This window comes from Microcaecilia unicolor, chromosome 10 (genome assembly GCF_901765095.1).
Source record: "Microcaecilia unicolor chromosome 10, aMicUni1.1, whole genome shotgun sequence".
Taxonomy (NCBI): domain Eukaryota; kingdom Metazoa; phylum Chordata; class Amphibia; order Gymnophiona; family Siphonopidae; genus Microcaecilia; species Microcaecilia unicolor.
The window spans coordinates 37,720,818-37,744,093 of record NC_044040.1 but is presented as its reverse complement, the minus strand read 5'-3'; the positions used below and the strand labels follow the sequence as shown (position 1 = coordinate 37,744,093).

The window sequence follows — 23,276 nt, the reverse complement described above, 5'->3', positions numbered from 1 at the left end:
GGCGCTGGACCCCGTCCCCCCGCCTACAGTCCCCCTCACCCACCCTCCCGCTGCCGCTCGCTCACCATTCCACCGCCCTCCCTCTCCTCTCCGACTCCGGCCATGGTGCACGACGATTCCTACACACGAGCAAGGAAACCCATTGGTTAATCTCTGTTTCCACTCCCCAACACAGCCATCATTCCCACATACTCAAAACCAAGCACACAGACGTTTTTGTTTCTTCCGAGGGGCACACACACACACATTCACTCTCTCTCTCTCTCACAATCACTCTCACATACACTATCTCAAACATACACAATCCAAGGAAAACCTTGCTAGCGCCCGTTTCATTTGTGTCAGAAACGGGCCTTTTTTACTAGTATTTCTACATTTATCAGTTAATTAGTACCAAGAAGCTTTTGTTTCATGTTTACATATTATTTTAATATCTATTAAATATTCACTCTATAAATCTTTTCTATATATTGAAATAATTTGGAAAATATTACTAACAGTTCAGTCAAATTCAGAATGAATAGAACAGATCCTTGCTAAATGTTGCACAGTTCTTTAAATTTTGCTTCAAAAACTATATATATATTTTTTAATACAAAGGATTTGTTTGGAATATATTCTGATTAAAAAATGTCTGGTTGTTTTAGGAGGAACTACCACTGCAGCACCTACGACAACAGGTAATATTAAAAACCTTCTTTCGTCAAAATCTGTTCTCTTTTGGATGATACTAGCCTGGTGATGTAATGACAAAGCAGATATTTCTATATTTATCAGTTAATTAGTACCAAGAAGCTTTTGTTTCATGTTTACATATTATTTTAATATCTATTAAATATTCACTCTATAAATCTTTCAATATATTGAAATAATTTGGAAAATCTTACTAACAGTTCAGTCAAATTCAGAATGAATAGAACAGATCCTTGCTAAATGTTGCACAGTTCTTTAAATTTTGCTTCAAAAACTATATATATATTTTTAATACAAAGGATTTGTTTGGAATATATTCTGATTAAAAAATGTCTGGTTGTTTTAGATGGAACTACCACTGCAGCACCTACAACAACAGGTAATATTAAACACATTCTTCAAAATCTTTTCTCTTGCGGATGATACTAGGCTGGTGACATTATAAAAAAAATAGATATGTCTTTATTTATCAGTTTCTTAGTACCAAGAAGCTTTTGTTTCATGTTTACATGTTATTTTAATATCCATTAAATATTCATTCTATTAATCTTTTCTATATATTGAAATAACTTTGAAAAATACTTCTAATCTATATATATAAAACTCACCCTCAACATTCTATTGGCTGCTGACGTCACTGAAGCCAAGGTTCGTATGTTCGAAGCTCTGAAGCCTCGAAAATCACAGTCTCTGGGCCCCGCCCTCGCGTCAAACGTTATGACGTTGAGGCCGGAGGCGGAGCAATTTACCCACATCGACGACGGGTGGGGAGGGGGCCACAGGAAAGCCTTGCTAGCGCCCGTTTCATTGGCTCCAGAAACGGGCCTTTTTTTTACTAGTAGTTCAATAATATTCAGATTGAATAGAATAGATCCTTGGTAAATGTTGCACAGTTCTTTAAATTTGGCTTCAAAAACTATATATATATTTTTTAATACAAAGGATTTGTTTGGAATATATTCTGATTAAAAAATGTCTGGTTGTTTTAGGAGGAACTACCACTGCAGCACCTACGACAACAGGTAATATTAAAACCTTCTTTCTTCAAGATCTGTTCTCTTTTGGATAATAGTAGCCAGGTGACATTATAAAAAAACAGTTATTTATTTATTTATTTATTTATTTATCAGTTTCTTAGTACCAAGAAGCTTTTGTTTCATGTTACATATCATTTTTATATCTAATAAATATTCACTCTTTAAATCTTTTCTATATATTGAAATAACTTTTAAAAATATTTCTACTAGTTCAATAAAATTCAGAATGAATAGAACAACAGATCTTTAGTACATAATGCACAGTTCTTCAAATTTTGCTTCAAAAACTATATATGTTTTTTTTAATACAAAGGATTTGTTTGGAATATATTCTGATTAAAAAATGTCTGGTTGTTTTAGGAGGAACTACCACTGCAGCACCTACGACAACAGGTAATATTAAAAACCTTCTTTCTTAAAACTCTGTTCTCTTTTGGATGATACTAGCCTGGTGATGTAATGACAAAGCAGATCTCTATATATAATAGGCACCTCCAACGTTCTAAATTTGTAGTTGCAAGATCGCATGAGTGTCTGCCCCGCCCCCGCGTCACAACGTGATGACGTTGAGGGCGGAGCAATGACACTCAATAAATCGGATTGTCATTGGGTAATATCTGTTTGCACTCCCCAATGCAGCCGTCATTCCCACACACTCAAAACCAACCAAAATCGGCGCTGGACCCCGTCCCCCCGCCTACAGTCCCCCTCACCCACCCTCCCGCAGCCGCTCGCTCACCATTCCACTGCCCTCCCTCTCCTCTCCGACTCCGGCCATGGTGCACGACGATTCCTACACACGAGCAAGGAAACCCATTGGTTAATCTCTGTTTCCACTCCCCAACACAGCCATCATTCCCACATACTCAAAACCAAGCACACAGACGTTTTTGTTTCTTCCGAGGGGCACACACACACACATTCACTCTCTCTCTCTCTCACAATCACTCTCACATACACTATCTCAAACATACACAATCCAAGGAAAACCTTGCTAGCGCCCGTTTCATTTGTGTCAGAAACGGGCCTTTTTTACTAGTATTTCTACATTTATCAGTTAATTAGTACCAAGAAGCTTTTGTTTCATGTTTACATATTATTTTAATATCTATTAAATATTCACTCTATAAATCTTTTCTATATATTGAAATAATTTGGAAAATATTACTAACAGTTCAGTCAAATTCAGAATGAATAGAACAGATCCTTGCTAAATGTTGCACAGTTCTTTAAATTTTGCTTCAAAAACTATATATATATTTTTTAATACAAAGGATTTGTTTGGAATATATTCTGATTAAAAAATGTCTGGTTGTTTTAGGAGGAACTACCACTGCAGCACCTACGACAACAGGTAATATTAAAAACCTTCTTTCGTCAAAATCTGTTCTCTTTTGGATGATACTAGCCTGGTGATGTAATGACAAAGCAGATATTTCTATATTTATCAGTTAATTAGTACCAAGAAGCTTTTGTTTCATGTTTACATATTATTTTAATATCTATTAAATATTCACTCTATAAATCTTTTCTATATATTGAAATAATTTGGAAAATCTTACTAACAGTTCAGTCAAATTCAGAATGAATAGAACAGATCCTTGCTAAATGTTGCACAGTTCTTTAAATTTTGCTTCAAAAACTATATATATATTTTTTAATACAAAGGATTTGTTTGGAATATATTCTGATTAAAAAATGTCTGGTTGTTTTAGATGGAACTACCACTGCAGCACCTACAACAACAGGTAATATTAAACACATTCTTCAAAATCTTTTCTCTTGCGGATGATACTAGGCTGGTGACATTATAAAAAAAATAGATATGTCTTTATTTATCAGTTTCTTAGTACCAAGAAGCTTTTGTTTCATGTTTACATGTTATTTTAATATCCATTAAATATTCATTCTATTAATCTTTTCTATATATTGAAATAACTTTGAAAAATACTTCTAATCTATATATATAAAACTCACCCTCAACATTCTATTGGCTGCTGACGTCACTGAAGCCAAGGTTCGTATGTTCGAAGCTCTGAAGCCTCGAAAATCACAGTCTCTGGGCCCCGCCCTCGCGTCAAACGTTATGACGTTGAGGGCGGAGGCGGAGCAATTTACCCACATCGACGACGGGTGGGGAGGGGGCCACAGGAAAGCCTTGCTAGCGCCCGTTTCATTGGCTCCAGAAACGTGCCTTTTTTTACTAGTAGTTCAATAATATTCAGAATGAATAGAATAGATCCTTGGTAAATGTTGCACAGTTCTTTAAATTTTGCTTCAAAAACTATATATATATATATTTTTTAATACAAAGGATTTGTTTGGAATATATTCTGATTAAAAAATGTCTGGTTGTTTTAGGAGGAACTACCACTGCAGCACCTACGACAACAGGTAATATTAAAAACCTTCTTTCTTCAAGATCTGTTCTCTTTGGATAATAGTAGCCAGGTGACATTATAAAAAAACAGTTATTTATTTATTTATTTATTTATCAGTTTCTTAGTACCAAGAAGCTTTTGTTTCATGTTTACATATTATTTTTATATCTAATAAATATTCACTCTTTAAATCTTTTCTATATATGAAATAACTTTTAAAAATATTTCTACTAGTTCAATAAAATTCAGAATGAATAGAACAACAGATCTTTAGTACATAATGCACAGTTCTTCAAATTTTGCTTCAAAAACTATATATGTTTTTTTTAATACAAAGGATTTGTTTGGAATATATTCTGATTAAAAAATGTCTGGTTGTTTTAGGAGGAACTACCACTGTAGCACCTACGACAACAGGTAATATTAAAAACCTTCTTTCTTCAAAATCTGTTCTCTTTTGGATGATACTAGCCTGGTGATGTAATGACAAAGCAGATATTTCTATATTTATCAGTTTCTTAGTACCAAGAAGCTTTTGTTTCATGTTTACATATTATTTTAATATCCATTAAATATCCACTCTATAAATCTTTTCTATATATTGAAATAACTTTGTAAAATATTTCTACTAGTTCAATAAAATTCAGAATGAATAGAACAACAGATCTTTAGTACATAATGCACAGTTCTTCAAATTTTGCTTCAAAAACTATATATGTTTTTTTAATACAAAGGATTTGTTTGGAATATATTCTGATTAAAAAATGTCTGGTTGTTTTAGGAGGAACTACCACTGCAGCACCTACGACAACAGGTAATATTAAAAACCTTCTTTCTTAAAACTCTGTTGTCTTTTGGATGATACTAGCCTGGTGATGTAATGACAAAGCAGATCTCTATATATAATAGGCACCTCCAACGTTCTAAATTTGTAGTTGCAAGATCGCATGAGTGTCTGCCCCGCCCCCGCGTCACAACGTGATGACGTTGAGGGCGGAGCAATGACACTCAATAAATCGGATTGTCATTGGGTAATATCTGTTTGCACTCCCCAATGCAGCCGTCATTCCCACACACTCAAAACCAACCAAAATCGGCGCTGGACCCCGTCCCCCCCGCCTACAGTCCCCCTCACCCACCCTCCCGCAGCCGCTCGCTCACCATTCCACCGCCCTCCCTCTCCTCTCCGACTCCGGCCATGGTGCACGACGATTCCTACACACGAGCAAGGAAACCCATTGGTTAATCTCTGTTTCCACTCCCCAACACAGCCATCATTCCCACATACTCAAAACCAAGCACACAGACGTTTTTGTTTCTTCCGAGGGGCACACACACACACATTCACTCTCTCTCTCTCTCACAATCACTCTCACATACACTATCTCAAACATACACAATCCAAGGAAAACCTTGCTAGCGCCCGTTTCATTTGTGTCAGAAACGGGCCTTTTTTACTAGTATTTCTACATTTATCAGTTAATTAGTACCAAGAAGCTTTTGTTTCATGTTTACATATTATTTTAATATCTATTAAATATTCACTCTATAAATCTTTTCTATATATTGAAATAATTTGGAAAATATTACTAACAGTTCAGTCAAATTCAGAATGAATAGAACAGATCCTTGCTAAATGTTGCACAGTTCTTTAAATTTTGCTTCAAAAACTATATATATATTTTTTAATACAAAGGATTTGTTTGGAATATATTCTGATTAAAAAATGTCTGGTTGTTTTAGGAGGAACTACCACTGCAGCACCTACGACAACAGGTAATATTAAAAACCTTCTTTCGTCAAAATCTGTTCTCTTTTGGATGATACTAGCCTGGTGATGTAATGACAAAGCAGATATTTCTATATTTATCAGTTAATTAGTACCAAGAAGCTTTTGTTTCATGTTTACATATTATTTAATATCTATTAAATATTCACTCTATAAATCTTTTCTATATATTGAAATAATTTGGAAAATCTTACTAACAGTTCAGTCAAATTCAGAATGAATAGAACAGATCCTTGCTAAATGTTGCACAGTTCTTTAAATTTTGCTTCAAAAACTATATATATATTTTTAATACAAAGGATTTGTTTGGAATATATTCTGATTAAAAAATGTCTGGTTGTTTTAGATGGAACTACCACTGCAGCACCTACAACAACAGGTAATATTAAACACATTCTTCAAAATCTTTTCTCTTGCGGATAATACTAGGCTGGTGACATTATAAAAAAAATAGATATGTCTTTATTTATCAGTTTCTTAGTACCAAGAAGCTTTGTTTCATGTTTACATGTTATTTTAATATCCATTAAATATTCATTCTATTAATCTTTTCTATATATTGAAATAACTTTGAAAAATACTTCTAATCTATATATATAAAACTCACCCTCAACATTCTATTGGCTGCTGACGTCACTGAAGCCAAGGTTCGTATGTTCGAAGCTCTGAAGCCTCGAAAATCACAGTCTCTGGGCCCCGCCCTCGCGTCAAACGTTATGACGTTGAGGGCGGAGGCGGAGCAATTTACCCACATCGACGACGGGTGGGGAGGGGGCCACAGGAAAGCCTTGCTAGCGCCCGTTTCATTGGCTCCAGAAACGGGCCTTTTTTTACTAGTAGTTCAATAATATTCAGAATGAATAGAATAGATCCTTGGTAAATGTTGCACAGTTCTTTAAATTTTGCTTCAAAAACTATATATATATATATTTTTTAATACAAAGGATTTGTTTGGAATATATTCTGATTAAAAAATGTCTGGTTGTTTTAGGAGGAACTACCACTGCAGCACCTACGACAACAGGTAATATTAAAAACCTTCTTTCTTCAAGATCTGTTCTCTTTTGGATAATAGTAGCCAGGTGACATTATAAAAAAACAGTTATTTATTTATTTATTTATCAGTTTCTTAGTACCAAGAAGCTTTTGTTTCATGTTTACATATTATTTTTATATCTAATAAATATTCACTCTTTAAATCTTTTCTATATATTGAAATAACTTTAAAAATATTTCTACTAGTTCAATAAAATTCAGAATGAATAGAACAACAGATCCTTAGTACATAATGCACAGTTCTTCAAATTTTGCTTCAAAAACTATATATATATATTTTTTAATACAAAGGATTTGTTTGGAATATATTCTGATTAAAAAATGTCTGGTTGTTTTAGGAGGAACTACCACTGTAGCACCTACGACAACAGGTAATATTAAAACCTTCTTTCTTCAAAATCTGTTCTCTTTTGGATGATACTAGCCTGGTGATGTAATGACAAAGCAGATATTTCTATATTTATCAGTTTCTTAGTACCAAGAAGCTTTTGTTTCATGTTTACATATTATTTTAATATCCATTAAATATCCACTCTATAAATCTTTTCTATATATTGAAATAACTTTGTAAAATATTTCTACTAGTTCAATAAAATTCAGAATGAATAGAACAACAGATCTTTAGTACATAATGCACAGTTCTTCAAATTTTGCTTCAAAAACTATATATGTTTTTTTTAATACAAAGGATTTGTTTGGAATATATTCTGATTAAAAAATGTCTGGTTGTTTTAGGAGGAACTACCACTGCAGCACCTACGACAACAGGTAATATTAAAACCTTCTTTCTTAAAACTCTGTTGTCTTTTGGATGATACTAGCCTGGTGATGTAATGACAAAGCAGATCTCTATATATAATAGGCACCTCCAACGTTCTAAATTTGTAGTTGCAAGATCGCATGAGTGTCTGCCCCGCCCCCGCGTCACAACGTGATGACGTTGAGGGCGGAGCAATGACACTCAATAAATCGGATTGTCATTGGGTAATATCTGTTTGCACTCCCCAATGCAGCCGTCATTCCCACACACTCAAAACCAACCAAAATCGGCGCTGGACCCCGTCCCCCCCGCCTACAGTCCCCCTCACCCACCCTCCCGCAGCCGCTCGCTCACCATTCCACCGCCCTCCCTCTCCTCTCCGACTCCGGCCATGGTGCACGACGATTCCTACACACGAGCAAGGAAACCCATTGGTTAATCTCTGTTTCCACTCCCCAACACAGCCATCATTCCCACATACTCAAAACCAAGCACACAGACGTTTTTGTTTCTTCCGAGGGGCACACACACACACATTCACTCTCTCTCTCTCTCACAATCACTCTCACATACACTATCTCAAACATACACAATCCAAGGAAAACCTTGCTAGCGCCCGTTTCATTTGTGTCAGAAACGGGCCTTTTTTACTAGTATTTCTACATTTATCAGTTAATTAGTACCAAGAAGCTTTTGTTTCATGTTTACATATTATTTTAATATCTATTAAATATTCACTCTATAAATCTTTTCTATATATTGAAATAATTTGGAAAATATTACTAACAGTTCAGTCAAATTCAGAATGAATAGAACAGATCCTTGCTAAATGTTGCACAGTTCTTTAAATTTTGCTTCAAAAACTATATATATATTTTTTAATACAAAGGATTTGTTTGGAATATATTCTGATTAAAAAATGTCTGGTTGTTTTAGGAGGAACTACCACTGCAGCACCTACGACAACAGGTAATATTAAAAACCTTCTTTCGTCAAAATCTGTTCTCTTTTGGATGATACTAGCCTGGTGATGTAATGACAAAGCAGATATTTCTATATTTATCAGTTAATTAGTACCAAGAAGCTTTTGTTTCATGTTTACATATTATTTTAATATCTATTAAATATTCACTCTATAAATCTTTTCTATATATTGAAATAATTTGGAAAATCTTACTAACAGTTCAGTCAAATTCAGAATGAATAGAACAGATCCTTGCTAAATGTTGCACAGTTCTTTAAATTTTGCTTCAAAAACTATATATATATTTTTTAATACAAAGGATTTGTTTGGAATATATTCTGATTAAAAATGTCTGGTTGTTTTAGATGGAACTACCACTGCAGCACCTACAACAACAGGTAATATTAAACACATTCTTCAAAATCTTTTCTCTTGCGGATGATACTAGGCTGGTGACATTATAAAAAAAATAGATATGTCTTTATTTATCAGTTTCTTAGTACCAAGAAGCTTTTGTTTCATGTTTACATGTTATTTTAATATCCATTAAATATTCATTCTATTAATCTTTTCTATATATTGAAATAACTTTGAAAAATACTTCTAATCTATATATATAAAAACTCACCCTCAACATTCTATTGGCTGCTGACGTCACTGAAGCCAAGGTTCGTATGTTCGAAGCTCTGAAGCCTCGAAAATCACAGTCTCTGGGCCCCGCCCTCGCGTCAAACGTTATGACGTTGAGGGCGGAGGCGGAGCAATTTACCCACATCGACGACGGGTGGGGAGGGGGGCCACAGGAAAGCCTTGCTAGCGCCCGTTTCATTGGCTCCAGAAACGGGCCTTTTTTTACTAGTAGTTCAATAATATTCAGAATGAATAGAATAGATCCTTGGTAAATGTTGCACAGTTCTTTAAATTTTGCTTCAAAAACTATATATATATATATTTTTTAATACAAAGGATTTGTTTGGAATATATTCTGATTAAAAAATGTCTGGTTGTTTTAGGAGGAACTACCACTGCAGCACCTACGACAACAGGTAATATTAAAAACCTTCTTTCTTCAAGATCTGTTCTCTTTTGGATAATAGTAGCCAGGTGACATTATAAAAAACAGTTATTTATTTATTTATTTATCAGTTTCTTAGTACCAAGAAGCTTTTGTTTCATGTTTACATATTATTTTTATATCTAATAAATATTCACTCTTTAAATCTTTTCTATATATTGAAATAACTTTTAAAAATATTTCTACTAGTTCAATAAAATTCAGAATGAATAGAACAACAGATCCTTAGTACATAATGCACAGTTCTTCAAATTTTGCTTCAAAAACTATATATGTTTTTTTTTTAATACAAAGGATTTGTTTGGAATATATTCTGATTAAAAAATGTCTGGTTGTTTTAGGAGGAACTACCACTGTAGCACCTACGACAACAGGTAATATTAAAAACCTTCTTTCTTCAAATCTGTTCTCTTTTGGATGATACTAGCCTGGTGATGTAATGACAAAGCAGATATTTCTATATTTATCAGTTTCTTAGTACCAAGAAGCTTTTGTTTCATGTTTACATATTATTTTAATATCCATTAAATATCCACTCTATAAATCTTTTCTATATATTGAAATAACTTTGTAAAATATTTCTACTAGTTCAATAAAATTCAGAATGAATAGAACAACAGATCTTTAGTACATAATGCACAGTTCTTCAAATTTTGCTTCAAAAACTATATATGTTTTTTTAATACAAAGGATTTGTTTGGAATATATTCTGATTAAAAAATGTCTGGTTGTTTAGGAGGAACTACCACTGCAGCACCTACGACAACAGGTAATATTAAAACCTTCTTTCTTAAAACTCTGTTCTCTTTTGGATGATACTAGCCTGGTGATGTAATGACAAAGCAGATCTCTATATATAATAGGCACCTCCAACGTTCTAAATTTGTAGTTGCAAGATCGCATGAGTGTCTGCCCCGCCCCCCGCGTCACAACGTGATGACGTTGAGGGCGGGAGCAATGACACTCAATAAATCGGATTGTCATTGGGTAATCTCTGTTTGCACTCCCCAATGCAGCCGTCATTCCCACACACTCAAAACCAACCAAATCGGCGCTGGACTCCGTCCCCCCGCCTACAGTCCCCTCACCCACCCTCCCGCAGCCGCTCACTCACCGTTCCACCGCCCTCCCTCTCCTCTCCGACTCCGGCCATGGTGCACGACGATTCCTACACATGAGCAAGGAAACCCATTGGTTAATCTCTGTTCCACTCCCCAACACAGCCATCATTCCCACACACTCAAAACCAAGCACACAGACGTTTTTTTTCTTCCGAGGAGCACACACACACACACATTCACTCTCTCTCTCTCACACACAATCACTCTCACATACATTATCTCAAACATACACACTCCAAGGAAAACCTTGCTAGCGCCCGTTTGATTTGTGTCAGAAACGGGCCTTTTTTACTAGTATTTCTACATTTATCAGTTAATTAGTACCAAGAAGCTTTGTTTCATGTTTACTATTATTTTAATATCTATTAAATATTCACTCTATAAATCTTTTCTATATATTGAAATAATTTGGAAAATATTACTAACAGTTCAGTCAAATTCAGAATGAATAGAACAGATCCTTGCTAAATGTTGCACAGTTCTTTAAATTTTGCTTCAAAAACTATATATATATTTTTTAATACAAAGGATTTGTTTGGAATATATTCTGATTAAGAAATTTCTGATTGTTTTAGGAGGAAGTACCACTGTGGCTCCTACAACAACAGGTAATATTAAACACCTTCTTTCTTCAAAATCTGTTCTCCTTTGGATGATGCTAGCCAAATCGGTATAATCGAATGCCGCTTTTTTGACATCTTTGCCACTTTCCTGTCGCGGAGCCGGCGAAAGTTCAAGGGGCCGTGTTGGTGGTGAAGCGAAGGCGGGACATGGGCGGGCATGGGGAGGGTTAACAGATGGCTGGCTTTAGTCCATAATGGAAAAAAAACGTCTTTAACGAGCATTTCGCCTGCATGACTTGGTCCTTTCATTTTCATGACCAAGTCACAAAAAGGTGCCCTTACTGACCAGATGACCACCGGAGGGAATCGGGATCACTGCCCCGTACTCCCCCAGTGGTCACCAACCCCCCTCCCACCCAAACAAAAACAAAAACAAACTTTTTTGTCATCCTCAAATGTGATACCAGCTCCCTGACAGTAGTATGCAAGTCCCTGGAGCAGTTTTTAATGGGTGCAGTGCATTTCAGGCAGGCAGACCCAGGTCCATCCCCCCCTACCTGTTACACTTGTGGTGCTAAGTGTTTTGAGCCCTCCAAACCCCCCCAAAACCCACTGTACCCACATGTAGGTGCCCCCTTCACCCATAAGGGCTATGGTAATGGTGTAGCTTTGTGGGGAATGGGTTTAGGGGCGATTTGAGGGGCTCATCACCCAAGGTGAGGGAGCTATGCACCTGGGAGCTATTGTGTATTTTAAAATTTTTTTTAGAATTGCCGCTTAGGGTGCCCGTTGGTGTCCTGGCATGTCATGGGGACCAGTGCACTACAAATGCTGGCTCCTCCCACGACCAAATGCCTTGGATGTAGCCAGGGTTGAGATCAGGGGCGTAGCCACGGGTGGGCCTGGTTGGGCCCAGGCCCACCCACTTAACCCCAAGGCCCACCCAGGAATGGTGCACCCCGAGTTGAGCGGTGCGGGTGACAGGGCCTCGCGCTCTAAGAAGCCCCGCGTGGCGCGCCTCCTTCCCTCCCTCAGCCCGACGGCGGCAGCCCTCCTCCGCTCCTCCTCCATTCTGTTCCCCCCCTCCATGCAAGAGCGTTGAACCTGTCATTTTCTTTTCAGTAGCAGCGAGCGACGTGAAGACACTACTTCAAGATCTCGGCGGCCTTTTCCTCTTCACACAGTGTCCGTCCCGCCTTTACGATGAGTATTTACTGTTTCCCGGCAAGGCGGGTCGGACGCTGTGTGAAGAAGGGGAAGGGAGAACTTGCAGTGTCTTCACGTCGCTCGCTGCTACTGAAAGAAAAAGGACAGGTTCAACACACTCGTGTGCACGCGGGGGGGGGGGGTGGATGAGAGGACTCGAGCTGTTGGGGAGGTGAGGGAGGGCAGGAGAATCGCTGACCATGGATGGGAGGGGAGGGGAGAGGGGAACGGAGAGGACTTGGAGGGCTGTTGGGGAGCTGAGGGAGGGCAGGGAGAATCGCTGACCATGGATGGGATGGGAGGGGAGGGGAGGGGGGGAACGGAGAGGACTCGGAGGGCTGTTGGGGAACTGAGGGAGGGCAGGGAGAATCGCTGGCCATGGATGGGAGGGGAGGGGGAACGGAGAGGACTCGGAGGGCTGTTGGGGAGCTGAGGGAGGGCAGGGAGAATTGCTGACCATGGATGGGAGGGGAGGGTGGAACGAGGAGGACTCGGAGGGCTGTTGGGGAGCTGAGAGGGGGGGCAGGGAGAATCACAGGCCATGGAGGGGAGGGAGGGGAGGGGGAACGGAGAGGACTTGGAGGGCTGAGGGAGGGCAGGGAGAATGGCTGGTCATGGATGGGATGGGAGGGAGAATCGCTGGCCATGGATGGGATGGATGGCAGGGTAGAGGGGGAGCTGAGGGAGGGCAGGGAGAATCGCTGACCATGGATGGGAGGAGAGGGGGGAACAGAGAGGACTCGGAGGGCTGTTGGGAGCTGAGGGAGGGCAGGGAGAATCACTGGCCATGGAGGGGAGGGGGAACGGAGAGGACTCGGAGGGCTGTTGGGAGCTGAGGGAGGGCAGGGAGAATCACTGGCCATGGATGTGAGGGGAGGGGGAACGGAGAGGACTCGGAGGGCTGTTGGGGAGCTGAGGGAGGGGAGGGAGAATCGCTGGCCATCATTGCAGGGGGAGGGAGAGGGAGAGAACAGATCGCTGGACAGGAAGAGGAGGGCAGGGGTGGGGAGAGAAACAGATCGCTGGAGGGGAGGGGAGACAGGAAATTGCTGGACATCAGGACATGGATGGATGGATGGAGGGGAGAGAGGAAATTGCTGGACATGGATGAGGAGAGGGGAGGGCAGGGGGGAGAGAACATAGGACACAGGAGGATGGTGGACATGGTGAGTGAAAAAATATGGTGGACATGGTGAGTGAAAAAATATCAAATAGAAAGAAGACACTGCATAAAACAGAAGACACTGAGATCAAAGTGAATAGAAAAACTAAATGATCAGACAACAAAGGTAGAAAACAATTTTTAATTCAGAATTTATTAATTAGAATATGTCAGCTTTTGGAAATGTGCATTTGTGATATTTTGCATGTAAGTTTCAATTTTTCTAGTTTGCTGCATGCTGAGTCTGACTTCTGAGGTAACTTTCCAGTTCAGAAATTTGCCTTCCATATTACTACTACTACTACTTTTTAACATTTCTAGAGCTGTTGTGTCATGTGTTTTTCATGTGTGATCAAGGTGCAGTATTCTGCTAGCGTGTAGTATTTGCAGCCTTTTTGTTTGTTTTTTGTTTCACTAGGTTGTGTACTGGTGTTTTAGAGCCCGGTGTAATTGTAGTGCTGCCTTTCCACGCATAAGGTTGTAGCTCGTCCTGTCCTTGGAATTAGTGCTGTTATGGTTTGGTAAGGTTATGAGTGTGTTTTTGCACAAGTTTGTGTATAGTGTTTTGCAGTGGAGAGATTGTGTGTTGGCCTTACTGAGGTGGCACCAAAACATCAGAAATGGTGTAGAGCCTAAATCATGACACACTACCTCTTGAAGGATCTATATATGGTCGTTAATAAAAGGAGCTCATTGTGAACACTATCCACCCTAAAAAGGTGTTAGTGGCTCTACATGAGAATTGTGATATGATCCCTTGTTTCATATTGTTGACGGTCTGAATTTTCCGTATCGGTATATTGGTGTATTAGGGTCTGCCCAGTGTAATATTTATGGTACAGTAAGGTTCTGAGTGTGTTTTTTGCACAAATTTGTGCATAGTGTTTTGCAGTTGAGCGATTGTGGTTAGTATATGCTTTGAGCAACCACTTTATTCTTTGACATATGACACATATCTAATATCTAAATTATTTGACATTTGATACATATCTAATATCTAAATTTAATTAAAAGTTATTGTCAATGGGGTGGAGCTAGGGAGAGGTGCCAGACCGGGGACTGGAGGTGGGGAAGAGAGAAAGTGGTGGACCCGATTGGTATTAATTGCCTTCGGAGAAAGTCTTCAGCTAACAGAGCTTGAGGATCCTCATTAGCTAAAGTATTTATATTTTGAGGTGGAGGTATGGCGGCGCTGTTCGATTATGCCCCTCCATGTCTAAGAAAAAATGGACCAAGTAAAGTCGCCCAAGTGCTCGTCAGGGACGCCCTTCTTTTTTCCATTATTGGTCGAGGACACCCATGTGTTAGGCAAACCCCAGTCCCGCCTTCATTATGCTTCTGACAGGCCCCCGTGAACTTTGGTCGTCCCCGTGACAGAAAGCAGTTGAGGATGCTCAAAATCGGCTTTCGATTATGCCAATTTGGGTGACCCTGGGAGAAGGACGCCCATCTCCTGATTTGGGTCGAAAGATGGGTGCCCTTCTCTTTCGAAAATAAGCCTGTATATGTCAATTTATTCTGCTACGTTTTCTTACCAAGGTACTAAGTCGTGGAATTCCTTGCCATTATTCATAAATTTAAAAAAAATCTCGTAGGGAGGGAGGGCGGGAAACTCCTTCACTGCTCGCTGCCGAAGAAAAGACTGACTTGTCTCCTCGGCAGCCTTTTATGCCACTCATGTGCTGCTGAGCTGAGGCCCCGCCCTCTTCCGGCCTCCCCACCAATGGTGGGCAGAATACCCCTTGACGTCACCCAGACTGGTGGGGAAGCCAGAAGAGAAGGGAAGCTCAGGCCAGGGTCTGCCTCGTGGCAGCCGCCATGTTATGTGCGGCTGCTCGGCATGCACCTCGCCGGCCTTCCTTAATATTGGCAGGCTACACCCTCTCGCCCCCTTTCTCACCTTACACTCATAGATGTACAGACCAGGCATGAAACATTTTCTTTTTGGAAAATTTTGGCCACAGCTTTATTAAAACATTAACACAATCCCTAGGAAGCACCCGAGCTTCTGCTCCCGGCCAAGTGTTTTCTAGCTGGAGAGCCTGCATCACCATCCCACGTGGTGGTCAGCCATGACTCCGCCCCCAGCATGACCGAACGTCCATCTGCTTGGGACTGCACCCCAAACCAGTATCCAGCTGCCGTACATAGCCAGCGAGGTGATTAGGCCTGTCCCCAGTGCGTGTTCTTGTCGCTTGCCTGAAGCGACCGAGCGTTCTTTCGCATATTGTTCCCGCACCTCCAAGAATTCCCAGGCTCGGTGCCTCCGCCACAACCCAGGGGACCTGAGAAGCAGGTCCTCTGGGTCCCCCTCCCCCTAGTCCGTGTTTACCACAGTCTCTCAAGGGCCTCCTGGAAATCATTAAGGAGGAGGTAGTCCGAGAAATGAATGGCGTCTAAGAGGAAGTATCCGGGAAGGAGAGGGGAAGCCCAATGGTGCCAGATCTTCATTCCGCCGAGTTGCTCAAGTCCACAGACCAATCTGTCGATTGACCTTGCTTACACCTCTGGACCACAACCGGGAAGCGGATCCGTGCCATCGGAGGATGGTGTCCGACCAGAGGATAGTGGTCCTGGTCAAATGAGCAGACAGTTCAAAGAGATCTTGCTTTGCCATGGGGTGCGTCCAACGTCGTTTCCCCCCAAATGAATGAGCAGGACATCTGGCTGGGGTGAGGTGTCCAGCAACCAAAGGACAGAAGGCAGAAGCTGACACCATCTCATACCTGGAATGCCGATCCATGTATTCATCGCACCTCTACTGTCCAAACCCAGGTGTACGCCGGGGCTTCGAGCTGTCAAACGCTTGTAAGCATTGGCCACATAGGAGTGTCCAGTGATCCACGCTACTCGATGCCGCAGTTGACCTTGTAAAAGGAAGGGAGTGGTTAGATGCGCTGCAAAGGTCGGATATAGGTGCGGTACGCTGCGGATTTCCAATGGCCCAGTTGCTGGATCGTATGGGAGGAGAGGCCATGCTGGAATGCCGCAGTAGCTGCCCCTATGCGGAAAGAATGAGTTCCAAAGTTGGCTGGGCACTGACCAGTTACCTGGAGAGCTTGTCGGAAGACAGCTGTGAACTGGAAACGGGTGAGGGGGCTGGCATCCTGGTGAAGCAAGAGGTGCAGACCCACTGGCGGTCTTCACCTTTAGGTAGGCAAGAGAGGTGGCCAATGGGCAGGTCTGTAAATCTGGACAGCATGTAGGATAATGTGTGCCCCTTACCCGATGGTCCATCTTAGACCTAGTGTTCGCAGGCGGACCAGCTCCTGTGTTATGGATATGTCGTTAGCTGTAATTCTCTGATTGGGTTGGTCTTGGATTGCACAGTAAGTTTGCCTATGCGTAAAGCAGTGTAGAAGATCAGCGAGAATTGCCGCCCTGAACAACAGAACCACATAGTTGTCCAAGCACACATTTTTTCAGTACTAGCCATAGCAGGAGGAGGAGCTTGTGCGTCACTGGGCGCCTAGCATCGGGGCTCGCCACGCCCACACTTTTAGCAGTGTCCTTATCAGGAAGCTTGGCGAGGATTGCCCATCTGCATAGTTTGGCGAAGAAGGTGAAGCCTGTGAGGCGTGAGATTGAGGCGTGAGATTACCGCTGTCCTGGGAACTGCCGCCCTCGAAAGCGTCAGTGATGTAACAGGCAATGAGACGTTCTGTGACAGTTCCACCTCTCCATCCATGATGTTGAAGATATTTGTAGATGTGGTGAAAGGCATTGCGGTAGGTGCGCAGAGTGGAAACAGTTAAGGAGCGGGTGACGAGCAGGTGTGCGGTGCTGTTCCTAGATGCCATAAGTGTTCTGGAACTGGAGTTGGTTCCTTGTCCACCGAGGGGGGCAAGCTGTTGAAAGAGTGAAAATTGAAAACGTGAGAGAGCATCAGCTATACGGTTGTCTACTCCAGGTACATGCGTTGCCCTTGCTGTCAGGTTAATTTGCAAGCAACGGAGCACAAAATGTCTGAGAAAGCTCTGCAGCGCGTGGGCAATGTGCTGTTTGTTTATGATCTCTACCACTACACCCTACCGGTCTCAGACAGCTTGAAAATTCTGAGAGTCACAATTGACTGAAATCTCACACTCGAAGATCATGCGAAAAACACAGCAAAGAAAATGTTCTACGCAATGTGGAAACGTAAAAGGATCAAACCTTTCTTCCCAAGGGAAGTATTCCACAGCCTAGTTCAATCAATGGTGCTAAGCCATCTAGACTACTACAATGCCATTTATGCCGGATGCAAAGAACAAATCATTAAGAAGCTCCAAACCGCTCAAAACACAGCAGTCAGACTCATATTTGGGAAAGTGAAATACGAAAGCGCCAAACCCCTAAGAGAAAAACTACACTGGCCCCCACTAAAAGAACGTATTGCGTTCAAAGTTTTCACCCTGGTCCACAAAATCGTTCACGGGGAAGCCCCGAACTACATATCAGACCTTATAGACTTGCCTACTAGGAACGCAAAAAGATCAACACGCACATTCCTCAATCTCCACTACCCTAACTGCAAAGGGCTAAAATAAAAATCCACATATGCGACCAGTTTCTCATACATTTGTACCCAGCTATGGAACGCACTACTGAAGGCCATAAAAACAACGCAAGACCTAACTATCTTCTGAAGGGTACTGAAAACAGATCTGTTCAAGAAAGCATACCATTTACATCCATCTTAAATATTAAATAATAAGAATATACACGACCTAGACACAACCCGAAATCTTATCACTTGACTGATTAACCTCTTTGCTATTAGTGAACAAGCACTATCACTTCAATCCTTATGCCGAATATGGTCTCTCCATAGTCGATGACCTAATGTATGTTATAATCCAATTATCACTCAGGAATCTTCATGCAATACCATAATGTATTCTTCTTTACCATGTATGTACACACATGGTATATATATATATACCATGAACTGTTCCATGTATGTTATGTTCCATCTATGTTACCATGTATGTATGCACCTTAACGCAATACCATTTGTAATTCTGTTACCCGGAAATGGCAACCGCCATTATGGCAAATGTAAGCCACATTGAGCCTGCAAATTGGTGGGAAAATGTGGGATACAAATGCTACAAATAAATAAAGATATTTGTAGATGTGGTGAAAGGCATTGCGGTAGGTGCGCAGAGTCGAAACAACTAAGGAGCTGTTGACGAGGAGGTGTGCGGTGCTATTCCTAGATGCCATAAGTGTTCTGGAACTAGAGTTGATTCCTTGTCCGTGAGGAGGCAAGCTGTTGAAAGAGTGAAAATTAAAAACGTGAGAGAGCATCAGCTATACGGTTGTCTACTCCAGGTACATGCTTTGCCCGTGCTGTCAGGTTAATTTGCAAGCAACGGAGCACAAAATGTCTGAGAAGCTCTGCAGCATGTGGGCAATGTGCTGTTTGTTTATGATCTCTACCACCCGCTTGCGTTGTCCGACCAAAGGACTACACTTGTACTGGCCAGCGCAGAGACCCAGATATGAACTGCTGTGACAATGGGGAATAGTTCAAGGAAAGTGATGTTCTCGGTGAGGCCCGTGCAGGTCCACTGCTGTGGCCAGGGGACGGCGAACCAGGACCCATTGTAATATGCTCCGCGGCCTGTGGACCTGGCGGCATCTGTGAAAAGGTTGAGGTCCGTGCTGGATAGTGGGGCCGATTGGATCAAAGCTTTTCCGTTGAAATCCTATAGGAAGCGGAGCCAGATGCGTAGATCCTGCTTAATGGGCAGGGTAATGTGCAGACGGTGATGTGGGCATGACACCACCGGCTGTAGCATGGCAAGCCTACGGACAAACACCCTGCCCATTGGGATGACCCAGCAAGCAAAATTGAGTGAGCCAATCAGAGATTGCATTTGATGGAGGGTGATCTTGGACGATGCAAGGGCATGGAGTATTTTCTGTGCAAGGTCCCGCAGCTTGTCCTCAGGTAGTTTGGTGGTCTGGGTTAACGAATTTATCTCAATTCCCAAGAAGGTAATAACTGGGCTGGGTCCTGTGGTTTTGCTGCATGCGATGGGAACCCCGAACTCATGGGCTACCGTGTAGAAAACATCCATGAGGTCTCGGTAGGTGCTGAAGAGCCTAGGCCCGACAAATAAGAAGTCATCAAGGTAGTGAACGAGATTGCAAGAGGTGGCACACTGGGACACTACCCAATGCAGGAAGGAACTGAATGCTTCGAAAAGGTTGCAAGAGACTGCACATCCCATAGGCATGCACTTGTCAAAATATAACTGATTTGCATGGCAGAATCCTAACAACGGGAAGCAGTGTTGGTGAATAGGCAGCAAGCGGAAAGTGGATTCAATATCCACTTTGGCCATGAGTGCACCTTGGCCAGCCGCCCGGACCAAGGCCAGTGTGGAATCGAAGGACATGTAGTGGACAGATGTGGCACTATCTGATATGAAGTCATTCACAGAGTGACCGGGAGGGTAGGAAAGGTTGTGGATAAGGCGGTACTTTCCGCGTTCTTTCTTAGGTACGGCGTTTAGGGGTGAAACAAACATTCTGGGAAAAGGAGGTTGAAGAAAAGGCCCAGCAAAGAGACCCGCAGATAGTTCAACAGCCAGTTTGTTGGAGATAATACGGGCAAGACAGGTCTTGCGGTGAGATGACGGAGCAGAAGTGATAAGTGGAATGGGTCCTTGGAATGGTATGATGAACCCAACCTGAAAGCCATACAGGAGTAAGCTCGCGTCAGGTCGCTTAGGATATCATAGCAGCCATGGGCCTCATAGTGTCTAAGCAAATGGGAGTGGGTGCTCTGGTGAATGGGTCAAGGTTTTTGCAGTTCCTCCCTGTCGCAAGGTTGCCTTCTTGGGGCACAGAGCAAGGGGGTGTGGAACGCCGCATGTAGCACACAAGTGCTTGTATTGCATTCTTGGATGGTACATCTACCCTGTTATGCTTCCAGCACACATCTCGTGACAATGTGGCAAGCCTCCCTTGTCGTTTTCCTTGTGGTGGATCTCTGTAATGAGAAGAATGGCGTGGTGCGATGTTGGGTCGAGTTGAGGACATTCTGAAGCCACAGGCCCCTATCGTCCATATCCCATGCCATATGGGGGTTAGATTCCATCTTGTCCCTGAAATGTTCGTCGTATGCTAGCCAGGCATGTCCATCGTGCTCATGATATATGCTGAGAACTGTTTCGAGGTAGCAGAGCATTGGATCGATTTGGTCATGCTGTTTCCTGCATACAATGCTCATCATATGCGCATAGGAAAGCACCCAACACGCAAGGTTCCGTGGAATCGGTCTGGTGTGGTCTGGCAGCAGGTCGTCCTTTTTTTGCTTGTTTTTTGGCATGCGCCTACGGTCTGCCTTCTGCAAGTTTGCATATGTCAAAGTACTGTCGCTTTTGAACCTTTTTCCCGAAGGGAGCTAGGCACCTTCTGGCCATAAGCTCTCTGGGGGAACACCGTAGGTGAATGTCAAGAGGTGGGTACAGAGGGCTGTGCAGTAGGCCGAGCAGGGGAGGGAGAGGAAGAAGAGGAGGAACACGATGAAGAAGAAGATGAAGAGGACGATGAGGAACTGGACCGTGTGGAATGCTTATGTTTCTTACCTTTCTTCTTTCTTTTTGCTACAGGATGTTTAATCGCTGTAGAGGGTTGACATTCTGCTGTGAAGCTGTCAGGGACCTGAGAAAGTCCTGCAGGAGCATCTGGACACATAATGGCTGATGCAGAAGCCTCATTAGGTGCCACACAGTTCAATGCAAGTGCATCGTCATGGCGGTTGATTCGACTAGCTCGGAACGAGGATCTGCCATGAGGTGGAGGTGTGGATCTGTGATGCTCGCTGCGGACACTCCAGGAACTGGTGCGGTCATGCCTAGGATAAGAGGGGGTTCTGTGGTGGTCGTAGGAGTGACGGTAGGCACGGTGTTGTCGACGCCTGCAGCAGGATGGAGATCTATGGGGACTATGGCAAGATTCTGATCTGCGGCTTCTGTGGTGATGATGACCTGGGCCATCTTTGCTGCCTGCCGAGAAAGACCCTTGTTCTCGGTGCTTGGTGCTGGAGCTGCATTGTGGCTGTCTGTTCAAAGCATGAGCACCACTAGGTTGCAGGTGAGAGAGATGTGCATCGATCCCGAGGCATGTGATGGCGAGGAGCAGCGCAAATTACCTCCCGCACTGGCTGTGTGGCCTGTCCATCATTCCCACAAGGGCGGGCATCGTGTTCCAATGAGATCAGGTTACGGGCCTCTGGCATCAAACATGTGGTGAGCGGTGGTAAGTTACGGGCCTCTGGCATCAAACATGTGGTGGGCAGCGATAGGTGAGATGGGCCTTCTAGGGAGTCTCATGGCGCTGCGTGCTCCATAATGCCCAGAGAGTGGTGATGATGGAGGTTGTCGACGGCGAGTGTCTGTGGAGGAGGGGACAATTGCCCACGGTAGCGGTAGGTCAGCAGAATCAATATACCTTTCAGGACGAAGCCGCCGCCGTGTAGATGCGCAGGGAACATCTGCTACCTGGTCCGTAGGGTGCGTTGATCTTGGTGCAGCGAGGAATTGTGGTCCCTGGAATCGTAGTCTTTCCTTCTGCCGAGCAGTGATGAGCAAGAAAGGCTCTGTATAGTCAATGCAGAAGTACCTTTAATGATGCTGCCTCTATCTGCAATGCGCCACGTGCTAGGGAAAGCAGTGGAAATGCAGGATTCCAACCCAAATAGGAGTACCTTCAGCAATGCTGCCCAGCTGTCCAGTGATCCACGTGGTAGGTAAAACACTAGAAATGCGGGACTTAAACCCAGGAAAAGCAGGACTGGAACACACAAACTTGGTATCAGAAGACACAGCTGGTTCCTGTTGAGCCACAAGATCCGGTTTGCAAAACTGGTCTCTCTTCGGCAGCCTTAACTGTGTAACAAAGGCAAGTTTTAGAACATTAGAAATACGTATTTGAACCCACAAACTATGCAGCAGAAGACATAGCTGGAACCTGCTGAGCCACAAGCTCAGGTTGTTGAAACTCCTGTAAAAAAAAGAAAAAGTCTTGTGCAAAGCAGCATGGAAACTCCTTCACTGCTCGCTGCCGAAGAAAAGGCTGACTCATCTCCTCGGCAGCCTTTTATGCTGCTCATGTGCTGCTGACCTGAGCCCCGCCCTCTTCCGGCCTCCCCAACAATGGTGGGCAGAATACCCCTTTACGTCACCCAGACTGGTGGGGAAGCCGGAAGAGAAGGGAAGATTAGGCCGGGGCCTGCCTTGTGGCAGCCGCCATGTTATGTGCGGCTGCTCGGCATGCACCTCACCGGCCTTCCTAATGTGATGCACTTAATTTCAAACAGGGTGTGTTATTGTCACGTTTGTGGCCGTGACCACCCTCATACTTACCCTGTTTCTGGGAGTCAGTGGCTGTGCTGGCTTCTGCTTGTCTCTGTGTCTGTCTCTGTCTTAGTTTCTCTCTGGCTCTGTGTGCTGATTGCCCTACTGAACCTCAC

At 42.6% G+C, this 23,276-nt stretch overlaps 1 protein-coding gene across 1 annotated transcript in view; it reads left to right on the top strand.

Moving 5' to 3' along the window:
- Positions 1–23,276, top strand: part of LOC115479047 (mucin-2-like) — a 245,734-nt gene that overhangs the window by 103,183 nt on the left and 119,275 nt on the right. The window contains exons 42-62 of the mRNA XM_030216763.1: positions 648–680; positions 1,040–1,072; positions 1,683–1,715; positions 2,091–2,123; positions 3,052–3,084; positions 3,446–3,478; positions 4,092–4,124; positions 4,496–4,528; positions 4,893–4,925; positions 5,855–5,887; positions 6,247–6,279; positions 6,892–6,924; positions 7,295–7,327; positions 7,692–7,724; positions 8,653–8,685; positions 9,046–9,078; positions 9,694–9,726; positions 10,097–10,129; positions 10,492–10,524; positions 11,452–11,484; positions 21,250–21,366. Of these exons, the coding sequence (XP_030072623.1) occupies positions 648–680; positions 1,040–1,072; positions 1,683–1,715; positions 2,091–2,123; positions 3,052–3,084; positions 3,446–3,478; positions 4,092–4,124; positions 4,496–4,528; positions 4,893–4,925; positions 5,855–5,887; positions 6,247–6,279; positions 6,892–6,924; positions 7,295–7,327; positions 7,692–7,724; positions 8,653–8,685; positions 9,046–9,078; positions 9,694–9,726; positions 10,097–10,129; positions 10,492–10,524; positions 11,452–11,484; positions 21,250–21,366 (777 nt within the window). The remainder of the gene's footprint in view (positions 1–647; positions 681–1,039; positions 1,073–1,682; positions 1,716–2,090; positions 2,124–3,051; positions 3,085–3,445; positions 3,479–4,091; positions 4,125–4,495; positions 4,529–4,892; positions 4,926–5,854; positions 5,888–6,246; positions 6,280–6,891; positions 6,925–7,294; positions 7,328–7,691; positions 7,725–8,652; positions 8,686–9,045; positions 9,079–9,693; positions 9,727–10,096; positions 10,130–10,491; positions 10,525–11,451; positions 11,485–21,249; positions 21,367–23,276) is intronic.